This window comes from Tursiops truncatus, chromosome 14 (genome assembly GCF_011762595.2).
Source record: "Tursiops truncatus isolate mTurTru1 chromosome 14, mTurTru1.mat.Y, whole genome shotgun sequence".
NCBI classification, from domain to species: Eukaryota; Metazoa; Chordata; class Mammalia; order Artiodactyla; family Delphinidae; genus Tursiops; species Tursiops truncatus.
The window spans coordinates 11,442,585-11,469,486 of NC_047047.1; the positions used below are offsets into that span (position 1 = coordinate 11,442,585).

Consider the following 26,902-nt stretch of genomic DNA (forward strand, 5'->3'; position numbering starts at 1 on the left):
AACGATTACTGTTTTCATCTTTAGACTTCTCTTTGGAGTAACTTGTTTTTGTTTGTTTGTTTGTTTGTTTTGCGGTACGCGGGCCTCTCACTGCTGTGGCCTCTCCTGTTGCGGAGCACAGGGTCCGGACGCGCAGGCTCAGCGGCCATGGCTCACGGGTCCAGCCACTCCGCGGCATGTGGGATCTTCCTGGACCGGGGCTCAAAGCCGTGTCCCCTGCATTGGCAGGCGGACTCTCAACCACTGCGCCACCAGGGAAGCCCTCTACAGCCGTTTTAATGTGCTTAAGAAGACTTACTAAAGTCTGCAGTTTCCAAGGGATCCACAGTTCCTCTTGCCCGAGTGCACCTCTTCTGCACATCTGTTTACGAATGAGGGTGGTGATTCCAGTTGGTCAGTTTCATGTTTACGGGTAGTTATATATCTTTGTTTAACAAATTTTAATTCGTCTCTTTGGCAGGAAATGGGAGGCTATTTTATAATCAATGGCATCGAAAAAGTCATCCGAATGTTGATTATGCCTCGCAGAAATTTCCCCATCGCAATGGTAAGACCAAAATGGAAAAGCAGAGGGCCTGGCTATACTCAGTATGGTAAGTTGTAGTGATTTTTTTGGAATGTTCTTTTAGAAAAATTTAAGCTATTTTATTGGGTCGGCCAAAAGGTTCGTTCGTTTTTTTCCGTAAGATGGCTCTAATAGCAGTTAGTTGTCTTTAACTTCATTCGAAACAATTCTGTTAGATTGTATTTGACAGCTGTCATATCAGCGTGCATTTAAAAAAAGACATCAAAATTAGTGAATTTTTGTGTAGCCATTTTAATATTCAAGATGAAAGAAAAAAATCAACATTTTTCAGCATATTATGTTTTATTATTTCAAGAAAGGTAAAAACGCAACTGAAACGCAAAAAAAAATTTGTGCAGTGTGTGGAGAAGGTGCATTAATGATTGAACGTGTCAAAAGTGGTTTGCAAAGTTTCGTGCTGGAGATTTCTCTGGACGATGCTCCACAGTCGGGTAGACCAGTTGAAGTTGATAGCGATCAAATCGGACATTAATTGAGAAAAATTAACGTTATAGGACTTCCCTGGTGGCGCAGTGGTTAAGAATCCACCTGCCAATGCAGGGGACACGGGTTTGAGCCCTGGTCCGGGAAGATCCCACATGCCACGGAGCAACTAAGCCCGTGCGCCACAACTACTGAGCCTGTGCTCTGGACCCCGTGAGCCACAGCTACCGAGCCCACGTGCCACAACTACTGAAGCCCGCATGCCTAGAGTCCATGCTCTGCAACAAGAGAAGCCACCATAATAAGAAGCCCGCACACCACAACGAAGAGTAGCCCCACTTGCCGCAACTAGAGAAAGCCTGCGCACAGCAACGAAGACCCAAGGCAGCCAAAAATTAATAAATAAAATAAATAAATTTTTAAAAATCAACATTATGCCATGCGGGAGATAGCTGACATACTCAGAATATCCAAATCAAGTGTTGAAAATCATTTGCATCAGCTTGGTTATGTGAATTGGTTTGATGTTTGGGTTCCACGTAAGTTAAGCGAAAAAAACTTTCTTGACCTTATTTCTGCATGCGATTCTCTACTGAAATGTAACGAAAACATTCCGTTTTTAAAACAAATTGTGATGGGCGATGAAAAGTGGATACTGTACAGTAATGTGGAACAGAAGAGATCATGGGGCAAGTGAAATCAACCACCACCAACCACACCAAAGGCCGGTCTTCATCCAATAAAGGTGATGTTGTGTATATGGTGGGATTGGAAGGGAGTCCTCTGTTATGAGCTCCTTCCGGAAAACCAAACGATTGATTCCAACAAGTACTGCTCCCAGTTAGACCAACTGAAAGCAGTACTCAACAAAAAGCGTCTGGAATTAGTCAACAGAAAACACATAGTCTTCCATCAGGATAATGCAAGACCGCATGTTTCTTTGATGACCACTCAAAACTGTTACAGCTTGGCTGGGAAGTTCTGATTCACCATCCATATTCACCACACATTGCTCCTTCGGATTGCCATTTACTTTGGTCTTTACAAAATTCTCTCTCCTTTTTTTTTATAAATTTATTTTATTTATTTATTTTTGGCTGCGTTGGGTCTTTGTTGCTGTGCGCGGGCTTTCTCTAGTTGCGGCGAGCAGGGGCTACTCTTTGTTGCAGCGCACGGGCTTCTCATTGCAGTGGCTTCTCTTGTTGCGGAGCATGGGCTCTAGGCACGCAGCCTTCAGTAGCTGTAGCACGTGGGCTCGGTAGTTGTGGCTCGCGGGCTCCAGAGCGTAGGCTCAGTAGTTGTGGCGCAGGGGCTTAGTTGCTCCGTGGCATGTGGGATCTTCCTGGACCGGGGCTCAAACCCGTGTTCCCTGCATTGGCAGGTGGATTCTTAACCACTGCGCCACCAGGGAAGCCCCAAAATTCTCTTAATGAAAAAAATTTCAATTCCCTGGAAGACTGCAAAAGGCACCTGGAACAGTTCTTTGCTTAAAAAGATAAGTTTTGGGAAGATGGAATTATGAAGTTGCCTGAAAAATGGCAGAAGGTAGTGGAGCAAAAGGGTGAATACGTTGTTCAATAAAGTTCTTGGTGAAAATGAAAAATATGTCTTTTATTTTTAATTAAAAACCGAAGGCACGTTTTGGTCCACCCGATATTAAAAAGTAGATGCATCCAAACAGAGTCTTTGATATTTTTCTCCCATATATGTATAATTTTTTGTTTTGTTGTTAAGCATTTCTGTGTTATAATTTCATAGTGGGAAACCTTTCTACTGTGTTCAATTTTTTTTCAAACTGAATGAACACATGTATTTATGTTACTGCTTACGGTGCTGAAGGATGCTGACTTGGCCAGGTGTAGGTACAGGCCTCGGAACTCTTCTGGTTCAGGGTATGTGGCACTCTCCTCGGTCTCTGGCTGACAGTGACCTGGCCTCTGTTTGATCACTCTCCGTGACAGTGGCTGGCTTCACAAGATAGCATTTTGCATTCACGAGCCCTGTAGTTAAACAATTTATTCTTATAATTGAGCTAAAAATCAGTCTCTAATTGTAGCCATGCATGCTAAGTGGTAGTGTTGCTGAGTTTCTGACCGTTTGCTCTGTTTTTTTAAATAGGAGTTTCAATGCACTGTGTGAGGGAAGAACATTCCGCCGTCAATATGAACCTTCACTACCTGGAAAATGGCACGGTTATGTTGAACTTTATTTACCGGAAAGAACTGTTTTTTTTTCCTTTGGGATTTGCACTTAAGGTGTGACTTACTGAATATACTTCTCTCGTTAGGGAGTGAGTCATTGCAAGTGGTGTCCGGTGCAGGATGGATACAGGTTGTCCTCATCAGAGTTCATGCTGTGCTGGCGTCTCCTACGGCTCCATAATAAGTTACCTCAGGGAATTTCCCGGTGGGCCAATGGTTAGGGCTCCTCGCTTTCATTGCCGAGGGCCTGGGTTCGATCATTGGTTGGGGAACTAAGATCCTGCAAGCCACGTGGCGCGGCCACCAACAAAAAAAGTTAACTTAAAAGGCAGTGGCTAAAGCATCGCTAAACATTTCTCCCACAGTTTCTGCGGTCAGGAGTTTGGAAGTTGCTCCAGATTTGGGCAGCTCTGGCCGGGGTCTCCGGAGGTTGCCGTGAGATGTCAGCGGGGGCTACGGTTGTTTGGAAGGCTTGCCCGGGGCTGGAGGATCCCCTTCCGAGGCGGTTCCCTCATGGCTGGCAAGTCACTGTGGGCTGTTGGCAGGAGGTCTCAGTTCCTCTCCACGTGGGCCTTTGCACAGGCTGCTTTGAGGCAGCTGTCTTCCCCAGAGAGTTAGCCAGGAGAGCAAGGCGGGAGCTGGAGGGCCCTTGAGACCCTGCCTTGAGAGTCATGCTTCAGCTTTTCCACCATGTTCCATCGGTCACACTGGCCAGCCCTGGCTCAGTGTGGAGGAGACCAAGGTTGTGGATACCGGGAGGTGAGGATCATGGGACCATCTTGGTGTCTGTCATACAAGCATCGCTTAGATTCAGCGATAGCGGAGTGCTAGTTTTTCTCGGGTATTAAAAAAAGAACAGAATGGTTACTAAATGATTAAGATGGTTTAGTTATTAGCAATTTTAAAAAAGAACCTTTTTTTCTTTTCTAGGCACTTGTCAGCTTTTCCGATTATCAGATTTTTCAGGAGCTCATCAAAGGAAAGGAAGATGACTCTTTCTTTAGGAACTCTGTTTCTCAGATGTTAAGGATTGTAATGGAAGAGGGATGTTCCACACAAAAACAGGTCCTTAGCTATCTGGGGGAACGCTTCAGAGTAAAACTCAGTCTTCCTGACTGGTACCCAAATGAACACGCTGCAGAGTTTCTCTTCAGGTAGGTGTGCTTTTGTTTATTGGGGGTGGAGGGTGTCCATGCTTCCTTGTATTGATGTAGCTGGGGCTGGTGAGTCATCTGGGAATCAGAATGGCCCTGGGGGTAGGGTTCTGGCTTAGCAAAGTAGGGCCCAGCGTTGTTTCTGCAGTCATCTTCGCCTTTTTTTTTTTTCTGGTAGCTTCATATCTTCTGTTGTACTTTAAAACTTCTGAAATAACTTCAGACTTCCAGAATTGCTGCAAAAATAGTACATTGGACACTCTCGTTCACTAGTTCTTAATATTTTTACCACTTTGCTTTGTTGCTTTCTCTGCATATCATCAGCGTTTTTCTTTCTGCATCCTTGAAAGTTGTAGGCATCACGTCCCTTTATTTCCCCAAGGCTAGGACCTGGTCTTCTGTAACCACTGTGTAGTTATTAAAGGAGCCCTGCTCTAGACCAGCGCTGTCCCATCTGTATCCACGAGCCACACGCTGAGCATCTGAATGGCCAGTGCAGCCGAGAAGCTGAATTCAGTAGGACATCGAGTAGTATCGGCGGCTGAATCGTTCTAAGCTTTTTCTTTCTCTTTTGGCAGCCAGTGCATCTGTATCCACTTGAAATCCAACACTGAAAAGTTTTATGTGCTTTGTCTCATGACCCGGAAGCTCTTTGCTTTAGCCAAAGGCGAGTGCATGGAGGAGAATCCTGACAGTTTAGTGAATCAAGAGGTCCTGACCCCCGGGCAGCTCTTCCTCATGTTTCTGAAGGTAAATGCAGGCTGCTTCACCCCAGAGCAGTCATACCTCTTGTGGGATGACGTGGCCATTTCCAGCAGTATTGTTTCCTGCATGTTTAAAATTTCTCGTTTGGGCATTTTATGTAGTCTTTTTTTTTTTTTCTTTTCTACTTTTTGTTTGTTTGTTTAGCAGTAACGGACTCACAGATCTTAGCTTGGCCAGGTTCAGAAATGTCTTTAATGTTTTTATAGAAGCTAAATAAAGACAATATCAAATCTTGGTCATAACATTAATGATAAAGTGTAAATGGCCTATATACACACATCCAGTCAGTCCCCATTATTCACAGAGTCTGTACTTGTGAATTCACCTACTCGCTAACATTTATTTGGAACGCCAGCAGTGTCAGCACTCCCGGGATCATTTGCAGACATGCACAGGTGCTGAAGAACTGGAGTTTCCTGACGTTCATGGCCCCAGCTGAGGTCTGATGAGCTGTAAACAAGGGTCTCTACTGCCACGTTTTTCACAGTTTTGTGCTTTCTGTTGGTGATTTTGCTGTTTAAAGTGACCCTCAGGCTCAGTGCTGAAGTACCGTCTAGTGTTCCTAAGTGTAAGAAGGCTGCGACGTTCCTTATGGAGAAAACACTTGACAGGCTTTGTTCAGGCATGAGTTACGGTGCTGTTTGCTCTGAGCTCAGTGGTAACGAATCAACAGAATAAACTAAGGTGTCTCTCAACAAACACAAAAAACGAGGTCATGTTTCGATCAGTTGACGAAAACGTCGTCAATGACCAGAGACTCCCTGAAGTCTAACCCTGCATTTCCCCTAGGAGCAGTGCTTCTGTGCTCGCCAATGCAGTGTTCACAGAGACAGGATAGGACACGATTACTGTAAATAATGAGAACTCTGTGTGTGTTGGGAGAGAATGTTGGCATGACACAAAAATAATCTTATAAGCAAGTTGACTTGGTAGCATTTTATATTTTGAATATCATCCCTAAAAAAGATTTAATCTAAGAGATAACAGAACAACGGCAGGGAAGATGGAGAGGACTGAAGTAAAAATCTCCAATTCGTAATCTGGTCAATAATTAAATTCTTACTTGAAGGTAATAACTTTTGTTTCTGTCTGCTCTGTCTATAAAATTAGATTGAGAAATTTTGGTAGTCTAGCATTTCCCTGATAAAAATTCAAATCAGGCAGAAGTTTCAGTCACCTTTAAAGACTAATTTACATTTCCCTCCTTAAACTGAAGCATGTGGGTTCGTTGCGAGCTGGCCATGTTAGAAGTATCTTCACTTGCACGACATTACCAAGGTGACCTGTTTCAGCAACAGAGGAAAGGAAACTTGGGACTTTTTCAGAGAATTCATTGCTTAAAAGTGTCTGATTTCCTTGCCTTTGCCTCCGTTATACTCAAGCTTTTAAACCTCTGAATTCGGGACATGAAAGCAATCTTCAGAAGGTTCACGACAGTGACCTGATACGAATGACAGGCTTGTATAACCATCTCAGTGAGTGTTGCCACAGAGACTGAGGTCCCTGTGATTGGGTCCGAGGCTGCTTAACAGGGTTGGGGAGTGAGGGACGCTGAAGCGATTCCGCTCTGAAGTGTGAGAGCAGGTGGGGAGATGCTGTACCTCCTTCTCAGCGCTGCGTCGCTCTTCATAGGCTTGTCCGCCCATCTCCACATTAGCCCTTTTCCCAGAGAGGCTGGTGAGCCTCATGGGAAGCCTTCCTGGAGGTCTCGCTTGCTTCTGCTTGTACTGAGTGTGCAGACCGCACAGACAGGTCCACAATCGCTCGCCTGCAATTCCAGATCCAGAAAGTATGAGAACCAAAAAAAAATATAAGAGTTGGCAGCAAAACCTGATCCGAACCAACAGGAGGCTGTTTGTAACTTTCACTTGCTCTACCTAGTATGACAGTTTGTGTTTCAGGGTAGAAATGTGTTCGATTATGAGCCAGTGCCTCAGTCTCCATCATGGGTGTTAGGTAATAAAAGGTCTGTGTGCCTGTCACCTTTCGGAAGCCTAAAAAGTTCTTAATACTGAAGTGCATCTGGCCCACGGGTTTTCAGAGGTCCTGTAATGCCGTGCTTCCTGAGGAAAAGTTTGTTGTGCGGCTGAAGTAACCATGCAGAGCGCCAGCTTGTTGTACGTGCCCAGTAAATGCTAGCTAACCTCGAAGAGACCACGGGCAGGCCTCTGACCCAGGAGGAAAGTTTAGCTCACTCTTTCCGCCTCCCCGTCTCCGGTTCCAGAGCATTTTACCCACATCTCTGTTCCTCATCTCTGACTTCTTTCCTCTTTTCTCTTTTGTTTTCTCTTCCTTTTCCATTATGTTTCAACTTTTATATGAGAAGAACGTGTCGGTCTTTCCTACTGGCTTGTCAGTCAGGGGTCCTGTGTGTGGGGTGTCATTTGGGGACTCCGGGCTCTTCTTAGTTGTTTTGTTCTTGGGACAGCGGGCTGCTGCTTTGTCTCAGGGCTTTGTTGTTGTTGCCTGTTTCTGGGGTTGAAGGTCTTGCGATTGTTTGATAAGAGCATTTGAATTAAAAACTTTTCTAAGGCCCAAGCAAACCAGTTTCGGTTCTTTTCCATTAGTGTGGGTAATCTCGACTGGGAGCGATTTTGTTCCACCCCAAGGGACCTTTGAGAGTGTCTGGAGGCATTTTTGTGGGTAAGGGCCAGGGATGCTGCGGTAACATCCCACAGCTCACAGAACAGCCCCTCGTCACAAAGAACTATCCAGCCAGCTGCCCACAGTGCCGAGGCGAACCTCAGCACTGCAGAAGCCTGTATCTTCTGTCTTAAGAAATGCCTGAGCTGCAATAGTACTTTGAAAAGCTGTTTTTTCAGGTTTATAGTTGAGAAGTTTTCCGTGTCAGACGTACGAATTAGTGGGCTTTTGTTACGGATGTGCAGGTTATGTCAGAGTAAATATCCAGCTTGTGCTCATTAAAATACCTAACAATGTAAAGTTTTTCTTATTTCAGGAAAAATTGGAAGCTTGGTTAGCATCTATTAAAATAGCTATAGACAAGAAGGCCCAGAAGACCAATGTGTCCTTAAACACTGAAAATTTGATGAAGATTTTTACTCTGGGAACAGACCTTACAAAACCATTTGAATATCTTCTTGCTACTGGGAATCTACGTTCTAAAACAGGTGAAATTAAACAGAGAGGCTTCATTTAGTTATGATTTTCAAATTATTTGCTTAATGTAGATTTATATATTGCTGAGAGAGATTCTTTTCAAAAGTGAACTTCTTACTCATTAAAGACAGATTTCATGTTGTAAATTTTGACAGGTGTATATTGGGCTGTAGACAGTCTGTCTGTATAGTTGAAATCTAATTTTAATGATCAAATGCATTTCCTGTGCCTCCTTCTAGAAAACTAAAGAAAGCTTAGATCTCTGAGGAAAGGTTAACTAGATGGGTTGTCTGGGAGGGTTGTTAGACGTGCGCATCCCTAAACCAGTTGTATTAGAATGACTGGAAAACTTTGAAAAGTGGTTATTGAGGGCCCAGAAATCTTTTTTTTTTTTTTTTAAACAGATGATACTGGTGCAGATTCCTTAAGGGCTAACAAATGCTTGTGTGTTATCCAGCCCTCTTGGATGAATCCCATTTAATTACTTGCTATTTTATTACTTATTTAATGTTTTCCCACAAAGGAGATAGTGTAGAGGAGATGGAGAAACCGTCGAGGCTAATACAGTTTGTGAAATCTGGGGATTTTTACTATGTTTTTAAGCTCTTCCCCTCACCAGAGCTGAGTAAACTTTGTGATAACTGAGTAAACTTTGTGATGACCCACTCTGTGATCTCTTGTGTACTCTGAGGGTTTATCTTATCAGAGCCTCCAGTAAAAGATAGGCTTTTTTTTTTTCCTTAAGTTTAGCCCATTTTCAATGACATTTGTTTTATTAAGGTCTTGGCTTCCTGCAAGATTCCGGACTTTGTGTGGTGGCTGACAAGCTGAACTTCATACGCTATCTCTCCCACTTCCGCTGTGTGCACAGAGGGGCAGATTTTGCCAAGATGCGGACCACCACAGTACGCAGGCTGCTGCCGGAGTCCTGGGGTTTCCTTTGCCCCGTGCACACCCCCGACGGGGAGCCCTGTGGTCTGATGAACCACTTAACCACCATATGTGAGGTCGTCACACAGTTTGTGTATACAGCATCTGTTCCAGCTTTGCTCTGCAACTTGGGTAGGTGGCGTACAGCAGTCTTGTCTTGTTTGCTTGTGTGGGTTTTAACAGGTGCAAAGCTATTAAGTTGTGCTTCTTTGGGGGCTGAGCAGAGAGTTCTTGTAAGGGCGATGGGTGAAACACTGTGGATAACCTGTGACATTTTGTAAAGCACTTGCTATCTTCAGAAGGTGTTGATGGCTCATGGAAGAGCGTTCTTTATTTAATTAGAGTCGATGCTTGGTATTTGCAGTACTTCTGTAAAGTCACCACTGGCACTGAATTAGCAGATACTGAGCCGTTGTTCCTGGGGAAACAAAAGATTAGGTTCCTGTGAGCCTCTTGGCACAGCGTTTTCATCAGCTGGTACATAGTCTTGCTTTACGTGTGTTTCTGTTTAAAGACGCCTTATTTAATGTATATTGTTGATTCATTACTATTGCGCTCTCGGCCAACAGCACTGTAACGATAAGCTGATCCAACACGTTTTTCCATAAGGCTCAGCACGGCCTCGTGCTTAGGAACCAGCACTTTCACACTGTGCTTGAAGGCCATTATAAACGGCAGAATCACCAACAAAAGCACAAAGATGCAAAAAACATGGCACTGAACAGAGTGCGGAAAGGACGCTTGTTTATAGTATGAGCTGAAACAGACAGCGCGTCGCGTGGTTTGAGCTCAGCTGGGAACACGTGTATCTGGCGATTCAAAATTTTCACTGCATGTCCTCAAATGATCAAAAAAGCGCCACTAGTATTGATATTGGGGTTACAAATAAAGTTTAGCTAGTAGGCAAATTTGTGATATGTGAACAATGAGGATCAAAGGTAATTAGATTTTTGGGGAAAAGTTAATATGTTTACATGGCTCAGAAATCAAAATACAAAAGGTGCACAGGGAAAAGCCTCCCTTAAACCCCTGTCCCCCTGCTCCTCTCCTCACCGGCAATTAGAGACAGTAGATTTGGGGGGTCCTTGCTGAAATGATTTAGATATTTACTCAGGCAATACAAAAACATTCCGGTTTAGAGACAAGATGACTAGATAGCTAAAATGAGGAAGCACTTGTTGAATGTGGAGGGCAAGTTAAATGTTGGGAAAAGCATCCTGATGTGATCATTCCGTTTCCTCGCTTCACCAGGCGTCACTCCAGTTGACGGAGCTCCACATCGGCCGTACAGCGAGTGCTACCCTGTCCTGCTGGATGGTGTCATGGTTGGCTGGGCGGATAAGGAGCTTGCTCCTGGCATTGCCGATTCTCTCCGACATTTTAAGGTGATCTTGAGTCTCTGTGAATTGTCCTGTCCTTCCGTCCTAGGTTTTCAGTCATTTTCTAGTTGTTGAGGTAGCCCCAGGGCATTCTCGAGTGTCAAGGGGTCTGGAGGTCAGAAGCTAATTACAAAAGTGCCCATACATTCCCTCTGGTGGCAGCGTCTTGCCTTGTACTGACGTCATCAGTTAGGGTCAGTGACAGGTATTTGACCTGTACTTTTCTTTTGGTGGTTTCATTGAGGCCCTAGTCTATTAATCTAACACACTTTTAACTTTTTTTTTCTTGGTAAATACTAGTGGCATATAGGGGACCTTGAAATATGGACTTTATATTTCAAGTAATATTGAAACTCTACAAGATACAAGTCGTAACCTGTTGCCTTCTGGGTCCTGAGATACCTTTTTTTTTTTTTAAAGGCCGTTCCATGCATCACGTGGATCTTAGTTCCCCAACCAGGGATTGAACCCGTGCTCCCTGCATTGGGAGCGCAGAGTCTTAACCACTGGACCACCAGGGAAGTCCCTTGAAATACATTTTTTTTTTAAGTAGAGGGCTTCCCTGGTGGTGCAGTGGTTGAGAGTCCGCCTGCCAATGCAGGGGACACAGGTTCGTGCCCCAGTTCGGGAAGATCCCACGTGCCGCCTTTTCACTGAATACATTTTAAAATAACACCAGTCATTTGTATATTATTTATTGTTTTAGTATTTATTTATTTGGCTGTGCCAGTTCTTAGTCGAGGCACACGGGATCTTCGTTGCGGCATACAGGATCTTTTAGTTGCGGCATGTGACCTCTTACTTGTGGCATGTGGGATCTAGTTCCCTGACCAGGCATCGAACCTGAGCCCTCTGCAGTGGGAGCTCAGAGTCTTAGCCACTGGACCGCCATGAACGTCCCCAGTAATCTATGTTGTAGACATCAGAGGATAGAATTTCATTTAGTATGTCTACACACACATTCTTGGTTTACCTTTTCCCCAGTCTCAGTCGTACGCAGTCTGCCTGATACTGGGACTGAGCCCCCAAGAGAGTAGGGCCTTTGCCAGCTCTGGATATGGGGCGAACGGCCATCTGTGTGGGGTTGAGACTGGCAGGGCACTAGGTTTGTTACCTGCAAAACTGATTTAATTCTAAAGATGTTGCTTTTCACATTTGATCTGCTTCTCCACCTCCTGGGTGGCAGGGGAGATAGATGTAAAATACTTCATTTATTCTTAATTGAACTTTTTTTTTTTTTTTTTTTTTTTGAGAACAGGTTTTGAGAGAAAAAAGAATTCCTCCCTGGATGGAGGTGGTCCTGGTCCCCATGACGGGAAAACCAAGTCTGTACCCAGGGTTGTACCTTTTTACCACTCCTTGTAGGCTGGTGCGGCCTGTGCAGAACTTGGAATTGGGCAAAGAAGAACTAATTGGAACTATGGAACAGGTACATAGACGATGTGTGATTGTATAGTATGCAACTTTCAGAGACTTAGTAACTATTTCTTTTTTAAAAGTGTTACTGGGGCTTCCCTGGTGGCGCAGTGGTTGAGAGTCCGCCTGCCGATGCATGGGACGCGGGTTCGTGCCCCGGTCCGGGAAGCTCCCACATGCCGCAGAGCGGCTGGGCCCGTGAGCCATGGCCGCTGAGCCTGCGCGTCTGGAGCCTGTGCTCCGCAACGGGAGAGGCCACAACAGTGAGAGGCCCGCGCACCGCAAAAAAAAAGGTGTAACTGTTATAATTACAATTGGGGCATTTGAAAGAAAGTCAAAGCTTATTTTCTGCCTCTTCTGTGACCAGCATGAAGCAGTTTTCATGCTCATCAAACTTGAGAGAGGGTTGGCAGTCACATGACTTGCCTTTCCCATCCCGCTCAACTCCCCACGTTCCTTGGCATTGGCAGCCAGCTCTGCCTCGGGTGGTGAGACTGAAACGTTCCATTAGAACCGCTCTCAATCTTTGCCTGCATTTCTGCAGTTGCAAACTCTGGGCTTTGTGCTACTTTAAAAAAAATGTTCCTCCTTCCTATCTCCCTTCACGATTGGACCAGGGTAGATTTAGAATGAAGTGTGTAAGGCATGTGGTATTTCTAACTGTGGATCCCTTCAGTGTTCATGATACTGGGTGGGAAGTTTTTCTTTCAAGTCTGTGAGAACTAAACTCTGAGAGATAGAGCTAATACGTGTTAGCAGTCACAGTTATTTTGTATGTTGAACTTCCTCGTCCTTCCTCTTTTCCAGATCTTCATGAACGTTGCTGTCTTTGAGGATGAGGTTTTGGCTGGCGTTACCACCCACCAGGAGCTCTTCCCTCACAGCCTGCTGAGTGTGATCGCCAACTTCATCCCTTTCTCTGATCACAACCAAAGTCCAAGAAACATGTACCAGTGCCAGATGGGTAAGGTGGAGGGGAAGGTGGTGGTAGTCACAGAAGAAAAGGGCTTGTAGTTTCTTTTTAAATTTTATTTATTTTATTTACTTTTTATTTTTTGCTGCGTTGGGTCTTCGTTGCTGCACGCTGGCTTTCTCTAGTTGCGGCGAGCGGGGGCTACTCTTTGTTGCCGTGTGCGGGCTTCTCATTGTGGTGGTTTCTCTTGTTGTGGAGCACAGGCTCTAGGCGCTCGGGCTTCAGTAGTTGTGGCTCGCGGGCTCTAGAGCGCAGGCTCAGTAGTTGTGGCACACGGGCTTAGTTGCTCCACGGCATGTGGGATCTTCCTGGACCAGGGCTCAAACCCGTGTCCCCTGCATCGGCAGGCGGACTCTCAACCACTGCGCCACCAGGGAAGCCCTAAAATCATTTTGTCTTGAATTGATTCTCTGTACTGTAAGGTAGTAGTACAAAGAAGCGTCTTACCTGCCCCCTGTACCTACCTCACTATGCACAATTTACAAATACCAACATCTTACTCTGTGTGTGTGTGTGTGTGTGTGTGTGTGTGTGTGTGTGTGAAAGTAATCTACTTAGATAGTAGTTACTGTCACTCCATGTCTCCCCCCAGTAGTAGTAATGTCCTGTAGTTTGTATATATCCTTTACGTCCCCTTTTTATGCTTTTATTACATGTGTATCCATAAACTAGGTCTAGAATTGGGATGTGTGGCAAATGTACATGAATGCATCATATTAAACGTCATTCTGTACTTTTTCTCATTCAGCATTGTTTTCACGGGTCATGTTGATACACACTTGTCTACTTCATTTTCACCCCAAGTATTAGTCTGTAGTAAACATAACCAGCATGATTAATTTATTTATTCATTCCCCTATGATGAATATTTAGTTTCTAATTTTATATGTCACCTTTATAATCAAGGAGGAAAAAACGAAATACTAATTTTTTTCCCTTTGTAGGTAAGCAGACTATGGGCTTTCCACTCCTCACTTTTCAAGACCGGTCAGATAATAAACTGTATCGTCTTCAGACTCCACAGAGCCCTTTAGTGCGACCATACATGTATGATTATTATGACATGGATAACTATCCGATTGGGACAAATGCCATTGTTGCTGTTATTTCTTACACTGGCTATGATATGGAAGATGCCATGGTAAGTTCTACCAGGAGACGTAGTTCCATCCTTCTTCGTTTTTAACTTCTTTGTTTACCATCAGATCACTGAAGGAGTATTTCTTGTGTGCCCAAGTGCCTAGTATTTGGTGCATGGCTATTCTGTTAAATAGTTAATTCCTGGTCTAAGTTAAAAGTGACAAGCCTTGAGGGATATCACTAGATATTCATATGCATATAGCCTGCCTGTTTGAGTGCATGGTATGAGTAGATGTCGAATGAATGTAGTCTTGGAAATATCTACCTTTATTGTGTCTGGATTTTAATAGCATAGGTGATTTAGGAAATGTGGATAGTTTTAAAATCAAATGCCTAAACCAGTTGTAATTCTAACCGGGTTTATTTTGAAAACTCTCATTTGGTCTCAGTCTCTTAATGATTCTTTGACTTCACAGATTGTGAATAAGGCCTCTTGGGAACGAGGCTTTGCCCACGGAAGTGTCTACAAGTCCGAGTGTATAGATCTGTCTGAAAAAATCAAACAAGGAGATGATAGTCTGGTCTTTGGAGTCAAACCTGGTGACCCACGGATTCTGCAGAGGTTGGATGATGACGGATTGCCGTTTATTGGAGCACAACTGCAGTATGGAGATCCATATTACAGCTACGTAAACCTCAACACCGGGGAAAGCTTTGTGATGTACTATAAGTAAGTTCGCATAACCAGTGCTGTGTTTTTTGTTTGTTTTTTTTTTTTGCGCTACGCGGGCCTCTCACTGTTGTGGCCTCTGCCGTTGCGGAGCACAGGCTCCGGACGCGCAGGCTCAGCGGCCATGGCTCACGGGCCCAGCCGCTCTGCGGCATGTGGGATCTTCCTGGACCGGGGCATGAACCCTGCGTCAGCAGGTGGACTCTCAACCACTGCGCCACCAGGGAAGCCCACCAGTGCTGTTTCTTAAAGGCTGTTTCTGAGTGAAATTGCTGGAGGTCAATGCAAGTTATTTTTCAACAGGAGAATTTTTGGAGAAAATATAAGCGGTAGCTTAGTTATTAACTGAATGGCCATTTCTTAAATGAGACAGAGTTCTGTGGTCTGTTGTACTGCCTTTGTTTTTCTACTTTTCTTGTCAGTCTACTACAGTTGATTAGCTAATCTGTGATTTATTTTAAAACTACATTATTCAAACTTGAGCATCTCTCTTGGACATGTTGTTAGTAATGTTTCCCAGCTAAAATGTTGAGTTCATTATACCTCTTAATAAAAATAAAATTTTTAAGCTTATTTTACAGCTGTAAAATTGGTTTCAGTAGTAGGTCTTCAGCTGCCTTTCTTGCTAGTATTCTTTCAGATGAACACAGTTCTCTAGTGAACATAATCAGTAGCCCTATTCATAAATATACTTTTAGGGATAGCAGCTCTATCTGTATTGGAGAATAGAGGTGAGAATAAGTTCTGCAAATATCCTTTATGAAGCGCTAACTGTATCAGTAAAACTTAGTATCTCTATACATTTTGACATTTTGTCCGGTTTATTTTTTCCTAGGAGTAAAGAAAATTGTATTGTGGATAACATCAAAGTGTGCAGTAATGACACTGGAAATGGCAAATTCAAGTGTGTTTGCATCACGATGAGAGTCCCTCGGAACCCAACCATCGGGGATAAATTTGCCAGTCGTCATGGGCAGAAGGGCATCTTGAGCAGACTGTGGCCAGCTGAGGACATGCCATTCACTGAGAGCGGGATGGTTCCAGACATTCTGTTCAACCCTCACGGTTTTCCATCCCGCATGACCATCGGTATGCTGATTGAGAGTATGGCAGGGAAGTCTGCAGCTTTACATGGTCTCTGCCATGACGCTACGCCCTTCATCTTCTCCGAGGAGAACTCGGCCCTGGAGTACTTTGGTAAGATGTTGAAGGCTGCTGGCTACAACTACTACGGCACTGAGAGGTTGTATAGTGGCATCAGTGGGCTAGAGCTGGATGCAGACATCTTCATAGGTGTGGTTTATTACCAACGCTTACGCCACATGGTCTCAGACAAATTCCAAGTTAGGACAACAGGAGCCAGAGACAAAGTCACTAACCAGCCTATCGGGGGAAGAAACGTCCAGGGTGGGATCCGTTTCGGGGAGATGGAGCGGGACGCCCTTTTAGCTCATGGTACATCTTTTCTCCTTCACGACCGGCTCTTCAACTGCTCGGATCGGTCTGTAGCCCACGTGTGTGTGAAGTGTGGTAGTTTGCTCTCCCCGCTCTTGGAGAAGCCACCCCCATCGTGGTCCACCATGCGCAACAGGAAGTACAACTGTACTCTGTGTAACCGCAGTGACACCATCGACACTGTTTCCGTGCCTTACGTCTTTCGGTATTTTGTAGCTGAACTGGCAGCTATGAACATCAAAGTGAAACTGGATATCGTTTAACTTGACGCTGGCCTTTTGGGTCAAGATTGCTATCAGATTAAAACAAAATGTAACTTTGGTTCATTGAAGCTGTTAATAGTTACTCGAGTTTTTCAAGGTTAAGAGTGCTCAACCAAGACCTGGCAACTAAGAATGCAGAGTTTCTGAGTTGCTCTGGTATAATAACTGCTGAAGATGACTTTCAGTGTATTTGTTGCTCTTTAAAAGTGATACACTGAAAAATAGAAGGATATTCAGGGGAAAGTCTTTCCACCCCCAGGTTCTTCATATCCTGCTTTCAGCAGGCAGTGACAGTCAAACATTTATTTTGATGTAGGGCGGAGCAGCCCAATAGAAATAAACAGTGTAAGCCATATATATGTAATTTTGTATTTTCTTAAAGTAAAAACAAAGGTAGAAAAATTTTTAGCAGCTTTTTTGAGGTGTAATGGTTATACCAAAAACTGCGCATATTTAATGTATATAATTTGGTGCGTTTGAACATATGCACACACTTGTGAATGACCACAATCATGGTAATAAGTGTCACCTCCAAAGGGTTCCTTGTGCTCCTGGGCGTGGTTGGTTTTGTTTTGTTTCTTGGTGTTTTTACGGTAAGAACACTGAACTTGATATCTACCCTATGGACTATGGATAGAACACAGATGAATATATCGCCCCATAAAAACAGTTGTTCAAAAGATCGATATGTGTCTCTAGAAACTGGGTCTTGGTGTAACAAAAAATAATGTATTTATTGAAGGAAAGAGCGATAAAACCGAATGGTGTGTGTAACAAGTTTATGAGTGCATGGCTGCTAAAACACAGAAAAATACAACTCAAGACTGAATTCTATATGTGACTAGAACAAAAATGTATCTAAAAAGAGCTATACTCAACACGGAATGATATGAAGTATATCTATGAATGGACAGTTTGTATAAAACAAAATTATTCAAAACAAAATTACTCAAAGGAAATACCTGAACATAAGAATGAATGACATTTTTTAGAATAAACTGTTGTAGAATGGGAAAAAGTATACACACAATTATATGCTGTGTATCTCTATGAATGGAATGTTGGCAGAACAATAATATATTGTTATATTATGTATATGTATATTATGTATATATCAATTATGTATATGGAAATAAGACATTTCCATATACATAATTGAATTATACTTTTCTATCTCCCTGAATGAAGAGTTTATGAATCTAAATGAATGTAACTACTGAAAGGATTTATACGCAAAAGAGAATGATGCAAAATATATCTATACATGGAACGTTGGTAGAAAACAGAAACAGGAGGTGTCTACAGAGAGAAAACGCCTGTGTACCATGCGTATTGTGGGTCCCTGGAATAAAATGTGGTTAGAATGGAAAGGAATATATCCGCTCAAAGAAAAGCGGTGTACACAACACTGAATGACAGGTTACTTATCTCTGCACTGAATGTTGGTATAACAACAACGAGTGTATCTAATGAGAATGAGTGATGTGTTTTTATCTATAAATGAAGTGTTTGTGAACACAAATGATGTGTCTGGAGTATGAGAGTATAAGCAATTGTACCTATTAAAAGGAAGGATTTAGAAATGAGCCTGAAAGGTTTTCCCCTGTGAATGGACTGCTGGCAGAACACATGGGTGTCTGCTGAGACAGACTGCCATGTGCGGCACTGATGATTTGCATCTGTAAGTGGAGTGTTGGTGAACCCAGGTGAATGTATTTGCTCAAGTAAGAACGGTATATACAAGATCTGTGCGTGCGTGTGAAATTCATGTGTAAATATATATAGGTATATAATCTCAATAAATAGGAGGACAAGCAAAAAATCTACTTAAAGGAAAAATATACTCAAAAGATTGAATTAATGTTATGCAACTCTATGAAAAGCGGAGAAAAGTACCTTCAATGGGAAGACAGAGCTAAATGTAAAACTGAATAAGTTACTTACAACCATGAATGAAGTGTTGCATAATTAAAGAATTTATTATGAGTACCTTAAATGAAAGAAGTAAATACACAATTGAATGACAGATTTTGGTTCCTGGCAGGACCCGTCCCTGGGTCCTGCTAGAAGTCAGACCTCCAGGCCCAGCCCACTTGGAGACAAAGACAAATCTATGGGGTAGATTCACAGCACTCAGTCCCTCTGGCAGTCAGGATACTAATGAGAAGCCACTTGTGACTCCTTCCCATCGGTCTTGTGGTAAAAGAGGCCACATCACAGGACTGCAGTGTGTCTACCAGCCGAGGAGGGCCAAGGACTGCTGGCGACCACCAGAAGCTGGAAACAGGCCTGGAACAGATTCTCCCCGTCTCCCGAAGGAATCAACTTGCCAGCACCTTGATTCTGGACTTTGGCCTGAACTGTGAGAGAACACGTTTCTGCCTACCTAGTTTGTGGTAGACTGTTCAACAACCTCAGGAAACTTCCACAGCCGAAGCTCAGTGCCTGGTGGGGCACACCGTTGAATAGCATGGGCTCTAACTGTGACATTTAGGTCCCTCCATTGGGATCAGTGAGGGGGAGGTGAAGGGGCCCAGACTGGCTGTCAGAGAACCAAACCACCTAATTAACCCTTCCCATGCTTCCTTTTTCCTTCCCACGAGGTGCCAAGTTCTGTTTGAAACATCAAATGCACTTTAAAGGCTAAGCAGGGGGAATTCCCTGGAGGTCCAGTGGTTAGGACTCTGCACTTTCACCAGCAAGGGCCCAGGTTCAATCCCTGGTTAGGGAACTAAGACCTTGCAAGCCTTGCGGCACGGCCAAAAAAAAGAAAAAAAAATGCCCTGCATCTGTGACCGGTTTCTGTGCGCCTCCTTTGGCCTCCTTTTGGCCCACAGCTCTGGAGGACCTGGAGGAAGGAGTAGGGCACTGGGACCCATTCATCAGCTGCTGCTTATGAAACTGCACCTCTTCTAAGCCTCGCACCCCGTGAACCTGCAGCGGGTAAGGAAGGCTCGGGCAGTGCTGAGGAGGGGGCCAGGCCCACGGGAGCCCCAGCAGCCCAGTGCACGAGGAAAGGAGTTGCACTGGGTGGGCGGCGGAGGTCTTGTCTAAGACTGGTCCCCAGGAGGGAGCTGCTCCCCTGCTCCCAGGGGGCAGAAGAGTCTGAGTCCGCCCTCATGAGGGCACCGCGTCCTCCTCTCACCTGCAGCGTGCCTGCCATCACTCAGGAAGGCTGTTTCGGTAGCTTCTCTAGGACACAGCCACAGCTTCCACCTCTTCCCCAAAACCTCCCCTGCCCGGCACCTTAATACAGGCCTGAGAGCACGGCAGGAACCTGCAGGTATACCCTCCTCCAGGCCTCCCGGCCCTGCCTAGACTGGCAAACGTCTGGAATCCAGAAGCTGGAGTCGAGGATGGAGGTTTTTTTTGTCTGCGTCGGCTCTTCGTTGTGGCAAGCGGGATCTTTTTGTTGCGGCGCTCGGGCTTCTCTCTAGTGGCGTGCGGGCTCCAGGGTGCATAAGCTCTATGGTCTGCGGCACGCAGGCTCTAGTTGATGTGTGTGGGCTCTGTAGTTGCAGCGCACGGGCTCTCTAGTTGTGGCACGCAGGCTCAGTAGTTGCGGCGCGCAGGCTTAGTTGCCCCGCGGCATGGGGGATCTTAGTTCCCTGACCCGGAATCGAACCCACGTCCCCGGTATTGGAAGGTGGATTCTTTACGAATGGACCACCAGGGAAGTCCCCACTGAGGACAGAATTTATCACAGTTCCGATTTTTAAACTAAAGGGCCTACGATGGAGAAAAGGGGGCAAGAGACCCCCTCAGAGTATGTGGTTTCCTCTAACAATTTCCTGTGCCACTCTTTCCACAGGAGGGGGGCCCTGAAGTTCTACGTCACTGAGAAAAGGTGGAAGGTGGCTGGCAGGGTGTATCCGCTCACCGCTGTCCTCACACCGGGAGACTTTACGTGTGCGGGGCTCCTCAGGAGTTGCCTCGCCTCCAGCATGCCCTACAACCTAAGATCAGGAGTGTGGAGCTTCCAGAAAAGACAGAAGGAAGCCCAAGAGTTGAGGGTGGTGGGTGAAGCCACCCGAGAGGAGAGGAGCCCGTGGGGCCAAGAGACCCTCTCCTGGTCCACAGAGCCTTCTCGTAACACCCCGTCAGGAAACCACCTGTACGCCCAGGCACCATCACAGGCTGCCTCACAGCCCCTTCAAGGGATCAAGGGTCAGCACTCACTTTGCTGCCAGGTCGGAGATCATCTGGTCAAAGTCATGTCTGTGCTGCCATCCGTGACGGCCCTCAGTCTGGCCAGGGATCGAAGCCCTGAACTAAAACTCTCTCTGAGTCAGTCTACAAGTGCATCCTCCCATCATACAACCCTGCCCCTCACCAACTCTGACACGCGCTCCCTGGAAGGCGCTATGTCTTCCTGTGTCTAGCTGATTTCACCGAGCAAACACTGCATGATCTACTTGATATGTGGAATCTAAACAAGTAAAACTTCCCTGGTGGCGCAGTGGTTACGAATCCGCCTGCCAATGCAGGGGACGTGGGTTCAAGCCCTGGTCCTAGAGGATCCCACATGCCGCGGAGCAACTAAGCCCGCGCGCCACAACTGCTGAAGCCCGTGTGCCCAGAGCCTGTGCTTCGCAACAAGAGAGGCCACTGCAGTCAGAGGCCCGCGCACCGCAATGAAGAGTGGCCCCCACTCGCTGCAACTAAAGAAAGCTGGTGCACAGCAACGAAGACCCAACGCAGCCAAAAATAAATGGATAAATAAATTAATAAAAACAAACTCTGTGGAGCTAAAACATAATTTAAATAAATAAATAAATAAAATTAAAAAGTCAAAATCATAGGAGCAGAGTAGCCAGGCCCAGGGAGTGGGGGAAGTGGGGAGATGTTGGTCAAAGGGCACAAACTCAGTTATAGGATGAGTAAGTCCTAGAGACCTAATGTACAGCATGGTGACCACAGTTAGCAATAATGTATGATGTACCTGAAATCTGCTAAGAGAGTGGATCTCAAATGTTCTCTTCACACACACACAATGGTAACTATGTGAGGTTGATAGGGATAGAGAAGGATAATTAAATGGTTAGTTTAGAAATCCCACTTGGGGATTAAAGATAGAAAGGGAATTTTAAGAGTCTGGGAGACTCTTGTAAGCTAATGACACTCAAGAAAAGGATCCAGTAATCTAGCAACAATCTACCTTGAAGGAACACCAGGCACACTCAAGCCACAAACCCTGACAGCTAGGACACAAGACAATAGGGAACTCCCTGGCGGTCCAGTGGTTAGGGCTCTGCACTTTCACTGCTGAGGGCACGGGTTCAATCCCTGGTCGGGGAGCTAAGATCCCACAAGCCATGTGGCGTGGCCAAAAAAACAACAAAAAACCCACAAGACTATAGATATGGGGTCTATGTCTTGTTACATGAAATCGGGGAGTTAGTGGTCCTCGAAAAGTATCATTTCTGCATGTAGCCAAGACAGGACTTTGTATAGGTGAAAGGGTGAAGAAACTAGGTGAAAGGGGACATTATACCGAAACCTGAGATGAATTACCATATTTTAGTATATGTCACCACCCTAATATACATAGGATTTAAATAGCACCATGACGGTCTCAGACCACATAGGGTTAAAGGAGGAACTAATGATGTAAGCCTTGATGTCTGCCCAAGAATGAGGAAAAAGGTGGTCTTCTCCCCTCCCCATTTGCTTTGATTATAAAAATGGAGCCCTCTTTGCTCTTGCGGCTGCGCCTTGCCTGCCCGCTTGTCTCTCCCACAACTGTCCTATGCTAATAAACTCACTCTTTGAATGCCACTTTACCTCACGCTGAATTCTTTCTGCATCAAAACAAAAGAACCTGGGCCTTCCTTGGTGGCGCAGTGGTTGAGAGTCCGCCTGCCGATGCAGGGGACACGGGTTCGTGCCCCGGTCCGGGAGGATCCCACATGCCGCGGAGCAGCTGGGCCCGTGAGCCATGGCTGCTGAGCCTGCGCATCCGGAGCCTGTGCTCCGCAACGGGAGAGGCCACAGCAATGAGAGGCCCGCGTACAGCAAAAAAAAAAAAAAAAAAAAAAAAAAAAAAAAAAAAAACTTCTCTGCCCTTTGGCCTCCCCTCTCCCCACCGCACTATGCATTGTGCATCTGCATTATGCATTGACCAAACCTCCCCCCTCAGCAGAAATACCTACTCAACCATAAACAGCAACACTCTCCTAGCATAAATAAGACAACTCCTTAAAAAATTACATTCCTTCTTGATCTTGTAAAGGGTCACACGACCCACTGTGATGGTGCTCAAATCTGGAATTATGTACACTGTCAATATTAAATCCTTTAATGTACAGCCCTCTGCCTCAAAAAACTTATGTAAACTGTGTCTTGACTTCTAAAGGGTGGAACAGTTCTCAGAACTTTCTGAGATGCTCCTCCCAGGTTATTATCCTCAAATTTGGCTCGAATAAAAATTTCCAGGGACTTCCCTGGTGGCACAGTGGGTAAGACTCCATGCTCCCAATGCAGGGGGCCTGGGTTCGATACCTGGTCAGGGAACTAGATCCCTCCTGCATGCCACAACTAAGAGTTCACATGCCACAACTAAGGAGCCCGTCTGCTGCAACTAAGACCTGGCACAACCTAAATAAATATTTTTTAAGAATAAAATAAAAATTTCCAATTCTCTCTTAGATCAACTGATAAGTTTTTCGTCAACAGTGAATAACTGGATCTCATGTTACTGTCAACAAAAAATTAATCAGTGGTCAATCTAAGACATGGAAAATGTTACTCAAGCCAACGTGAGGGTTATAACCCAGGAGACAGTCTTTCAGGAAGTTCTGAGGACTGTTCTGCTTGTTAGAGGTCAAGGCACAGTTATATAAGTTTTTGAGACAAAGGCTTATATATCAAAGTAACATATTGACAGTTAACACAGTCCAACAAGGAGAGTAGTGGGTCATCGCGATTGCTTACAGGATTGAGAAAGGAATGTTATCTCCTAGGAGTTACTCTGCTGGTGCCAGGAGGAAATCGCTTTTTTTTTTTCTCTTTGCCAAGTAGGCATTTCTGTATCCTCTTAGGGGATCTAGTTGATGTATAATGCAGATGCCCAATGCACAATGAAAGGGAGGGAGTAGTGGCTCAAATGGGCAGAGAGAGAATTTTGTTTTCCTTTTCCTATTTTGAGAATTTTATGTTTAAATATTTTCTTGTACTGCCTTAAAACAATTTTATTTCATCATTATCCTCATGCAATCCTATGAGCACACTGTTTCATTCATTCCACTATTACTCTGCCAGGCCCCATGCTGTGGGGTAGCCAGCAGTGACCATGATACAGATACAAAGCCCCTTCTCTCATGGGCTTCACAGGGCTTTGAAGTAGGCAGAAAATAAGCCAACAAATATATACAATAATAATTGTAAAAAGTAATAAACAGAACCAAAATTAAAACAGAGTCAGGAGGTCAGAAGGGGGCGCACTCACACCCTAACACATAACTGAACCCAACAGGAAGAGATTCCTCTTCTTCCCTAGCAAGAGCTCAGCCAATGAGACTGTCAGGACTTAGCCAATAAAAAGCCGCTAAACTTCAAACTCCCAATCCCTCCAATGGACTCTGTTTACTACAGTCCTCCCAATTTCCTTTTCTCCTCTTTAAAAGAGCTCTCCTCTCCTTGCTGTGCTGGGACTTGCACCTGGCTTGCTATGGTTGCGGACCTGTTAACTGTATTTCTTTACTGATCTTGAATAAACCCACTTTTGCTGGAGAAATAACTGGCAGCCTATTTGTTTTAGGTCAACATAACAAACTCTGATAAGTCTAGAAAGAAAATACAAAGTGCTCCATACCAGGTGCTTTGCACGTCATCTATGTTTCTATTCACAAGGAAATCCTGAAACATCTGTTACAAGGAAACTGAAACACAGACAGAAGTACTCTGTCCGAGATCTCAGGTTCAAACCCAGATCTGCTTCACTCCAAACCCTAGGGTCACTTGGGTCCCCCTTTCCTTTGATTCCTAAAGAGGAAGTTAGTTACACTCTTGAGCCACAGGCCAAAAGGCAACTAGAAGTTTGCAGGCATGAATGTCAGACGTTTGAAACCCTTCCCTGGAGGAAGCATATTACCTGGACTTTGGGGTAAGACTCAGGGGGAGGCATGGGACAGGTTAAGATTTCAGTCTCCCAGGAAGGGAAAACCTGAGAATTTAGTCTACATTTGAAGCCAAAGAGAAGAGACGCTGACGCTGTTCCCTTCCTCTCTTCCAGGCTCCATGCTAAAATGCTCACATATACTATATCTTGTGAAGAATTTCACTGTTATCATCCCCATTTTACAGACGAGCACACTTACAACCAAGGAGGACCCTTTGGGGCCCTCCCAGAACACACTTCCTCCCCATGTCCTCTGCCTACCTTCTGTCTGTAGAAAGACTTTAGCCTCCTGGGCCTTCCCCGAGTTCCAAAGAGGAAATTTAATCAGAGAAGTGAGAAAATGCAGCAAGGAAAACCGTCAAACAAGACAAAATAATAATAGTTTAGCCATTAAACAAAGTCAAGGCCCTTTAGTTCCTCCTCAGGGGCTACAGATAATATTCTGAGCCGCGTCCTTTGAGCTGTTTTGCACATACTGAAACCCTCACCAGATGGAGGCACGTAGACCCCAGACTGGTTGGAACCAGAAAGTTGATGATACTAACTCCCACCAACCAATGAGAAGAACGTCTAGAACTGATCACACACCTCACAACCCCGCCCCCTCACCCTGTCTTTTTTTTTTTTTTTTTTTTGCGGTACGCGGGCCTCTCCCGTTGCGGAGCGGAGGCTCGGGACGCGCAGGCCCAGCGGCCACGGCTCACGGGCCCAGCCGCGCTGCAGCATGTGGGATCCTCCCGGACCGGGGCACGAACCCGTGTCCCCTGCATCGGCAGGCGGGCTCTCAACCACTGCGCCACCAGGGAAGCCCCCTCACCCTGTCTTTAAAAACCTTTCCCTGGGAACTCTCTGGCAGTCCAGTTGTTAGGACTTGGAGCTTTCAGTGCCCTGGACCCGGGTTCAATCGCTGGTCAGGGAACTAAGATCCCTCAACCTGTGTGTCGTGGCCAAAACAAACAAATAAAAAAAATAAAAGAATGACAGAGCCTTTGCAGGTATGACAAAAACTGGCTAGAACCGATTAGGCCCAAGATGGAGGAAGATTCAACTCCCAGAAGACCTTGAACCTCATTATACACTAACATATGCAAATGACATGCCCACAGGTGCCAGGACAGTTCTGAGGCTGACCACAGGAGGCCAAAAAGTGGGCAGGGACCCAATTCCTGGAAATCCCCGCCCCTTCCCGTAAGTAGTTAGAATACTCCTCCCACTTGCCTAAGAAGTTACCCAGCCCATAAAAACTAACCACCCCATATTTCCGGGCCACTCTCCCCTTTTGAGATGGATTGCATTCTGCTTACAGAGTGTATTTCTCTAAATAAATCCACTTCTTTCCTATCACTTTGTGTCTCATTGAATTCTTTGGGCAACCAGACAGAAAAAACCTGAGCTTCTGTAAGTCCTGATACCAGGTGTGCGAGCTCAATGAAAAGACAGTGAGTTGGAGTCCCAGCCCATGGGTTCCAGTCCCATCTAAGCTGTGCTGTTTCAGTTCGGTAACATACTGAGACTCCAAGCAATTGTCACGTGCTCACAAATGGCTCTGGTTCCTCTAAGCCACTATGATTAACTACATTTTATGTTCATTTTGGCTCACCCTGGGTCTGGAAAAAGCTCTGCACACAAGACAGCAGGACTGACGCTCAGTTCTCTGACCAAGGGATACTCACACGGAGCCTCATACCTGAAGACAGACGAGGAGGCGGAAACGTCATATGATGAAGAATTACAGAGAACTAACTTCCCCAATGTGGCAGGGAGCCAAGACTAAAACTCACATCCGCCTTGGCTTCATAATTTATGCCAAGGGGTAGGGGACACGGTCTGGGTAACCCAGGCTGAGTAGACGAGTGGTCCAGGCCTCCTTCTCCTGCTCCCGGGGTGACCCCCTTCCCGCCCGCTCCGCCTCGCGTACAACCAGCGTCCCCAGAGGCTAGTGAGCGCACGCGCAGAGCAGAAGATGCAGAGGAGCATCAGGTATCAGGTTCCGTGTCCGGGCACCCAGCAGCCCGCAGCCACGGCGCCCAACCAAGCCGCGAACGGCAGCATGTTGAGAGGTCGCAGCAGCGGCAGCCGCTGGCCACCAGCTCCAGTAAGGCGACTAAAGGCGCGTGCGGCTGCGGCCAAGTACAGGAGCGGCGCACACCGGCGCGGCACTCGCGTTAGAGCGGAGGTACCGCGATTCTTCCCAGGACTTCCGGTGAATTCCCGGTGCCGCCAGGGCCAGCCGGAAATTGAAGGGCACAAAGTACCGAGCCGGCTGGGGCCGGAAAGTGGCTACGCAAGGCTCCACCATTAGAGGTCG

The 26,902-nt window shown here is 45.5% G+C and overlaps 1 protein-coding gene and 1 long non-coding RNA gene across 3 annotated transcripts in view; one reads left to right on the forward strand and one right to left on the reverse strand.

Moving 5' to 3' along the window:
• Positions 1-22,253, forward strand: part of POLR1B (RNA polymerase I subunit B) — a 28,368-nt gene extending 6,115 nt beyond the window's left edge. Inside the window, exons 4-16 of one of the 2 annotated variants that reach the window (XR_012325611.1) lie at positions 461-593; positions 3,128-3,264; positions 4,141-4,364; positions 4,943-5,114; positions 8,089-8,260; positions 9,030-9,311; positions 10,431-10,564; positions 11,817-11,987; positions 12,782-12,938; positions 13,892-14,088; positions 14,504-14,757; positions 15,593-19,418; positions 20,287-22,253. Coding sequence is in view for 1 of the 2 variants with exons in the window: in XM_033838507.2 (XP_033694398.1) it covers positions 461-593; positions 3,128-3,264; positions 4,141-4,364; positions 4,943-5,114; positions 8,089-8,260; positions 9,030-9,311; positions 10,431-10,564; positions 11,817-11,987; positions 12,782-12,938; positions 13,892-14,088; positions 14,504-14,757; positions 15,593-16,475 (2,916 nt within the window). In the remaining variant the exon portion in view is untranslated. Of the gene's footprint in view, positions 1-460; positions 594-3,127; positions 3,265-4,140; positions 4,365-4,942; positions 5,115-8,088; positions 8,261-9,029; positions 9,312-10,430; positions 10,565-11,816; positions 11,988-12,781; positions 12,939-13,891; positions 14,089-14,503; positions 14,758-15,592 lie in introns of both variants that reach the window. The other variant, XM_033838507.2, reaches the window with a different exon arrangement.
• On the reverse strand, positions 4,169-26,471 carry LOC117307890 (uncharacterized). The gene is made up of 2 exons (XR_004521798.2): positions 26,268-26,471; positions 4,169-9,597 (listed from the first exon to the last, which is right to left on the reverse strand). It is a non-coding gene; the product is annotated as an uncharacterized lncRNA (long non-coding RNA).
• Positions 26,472-26,902: the final 431 nt, after the last annotated feature.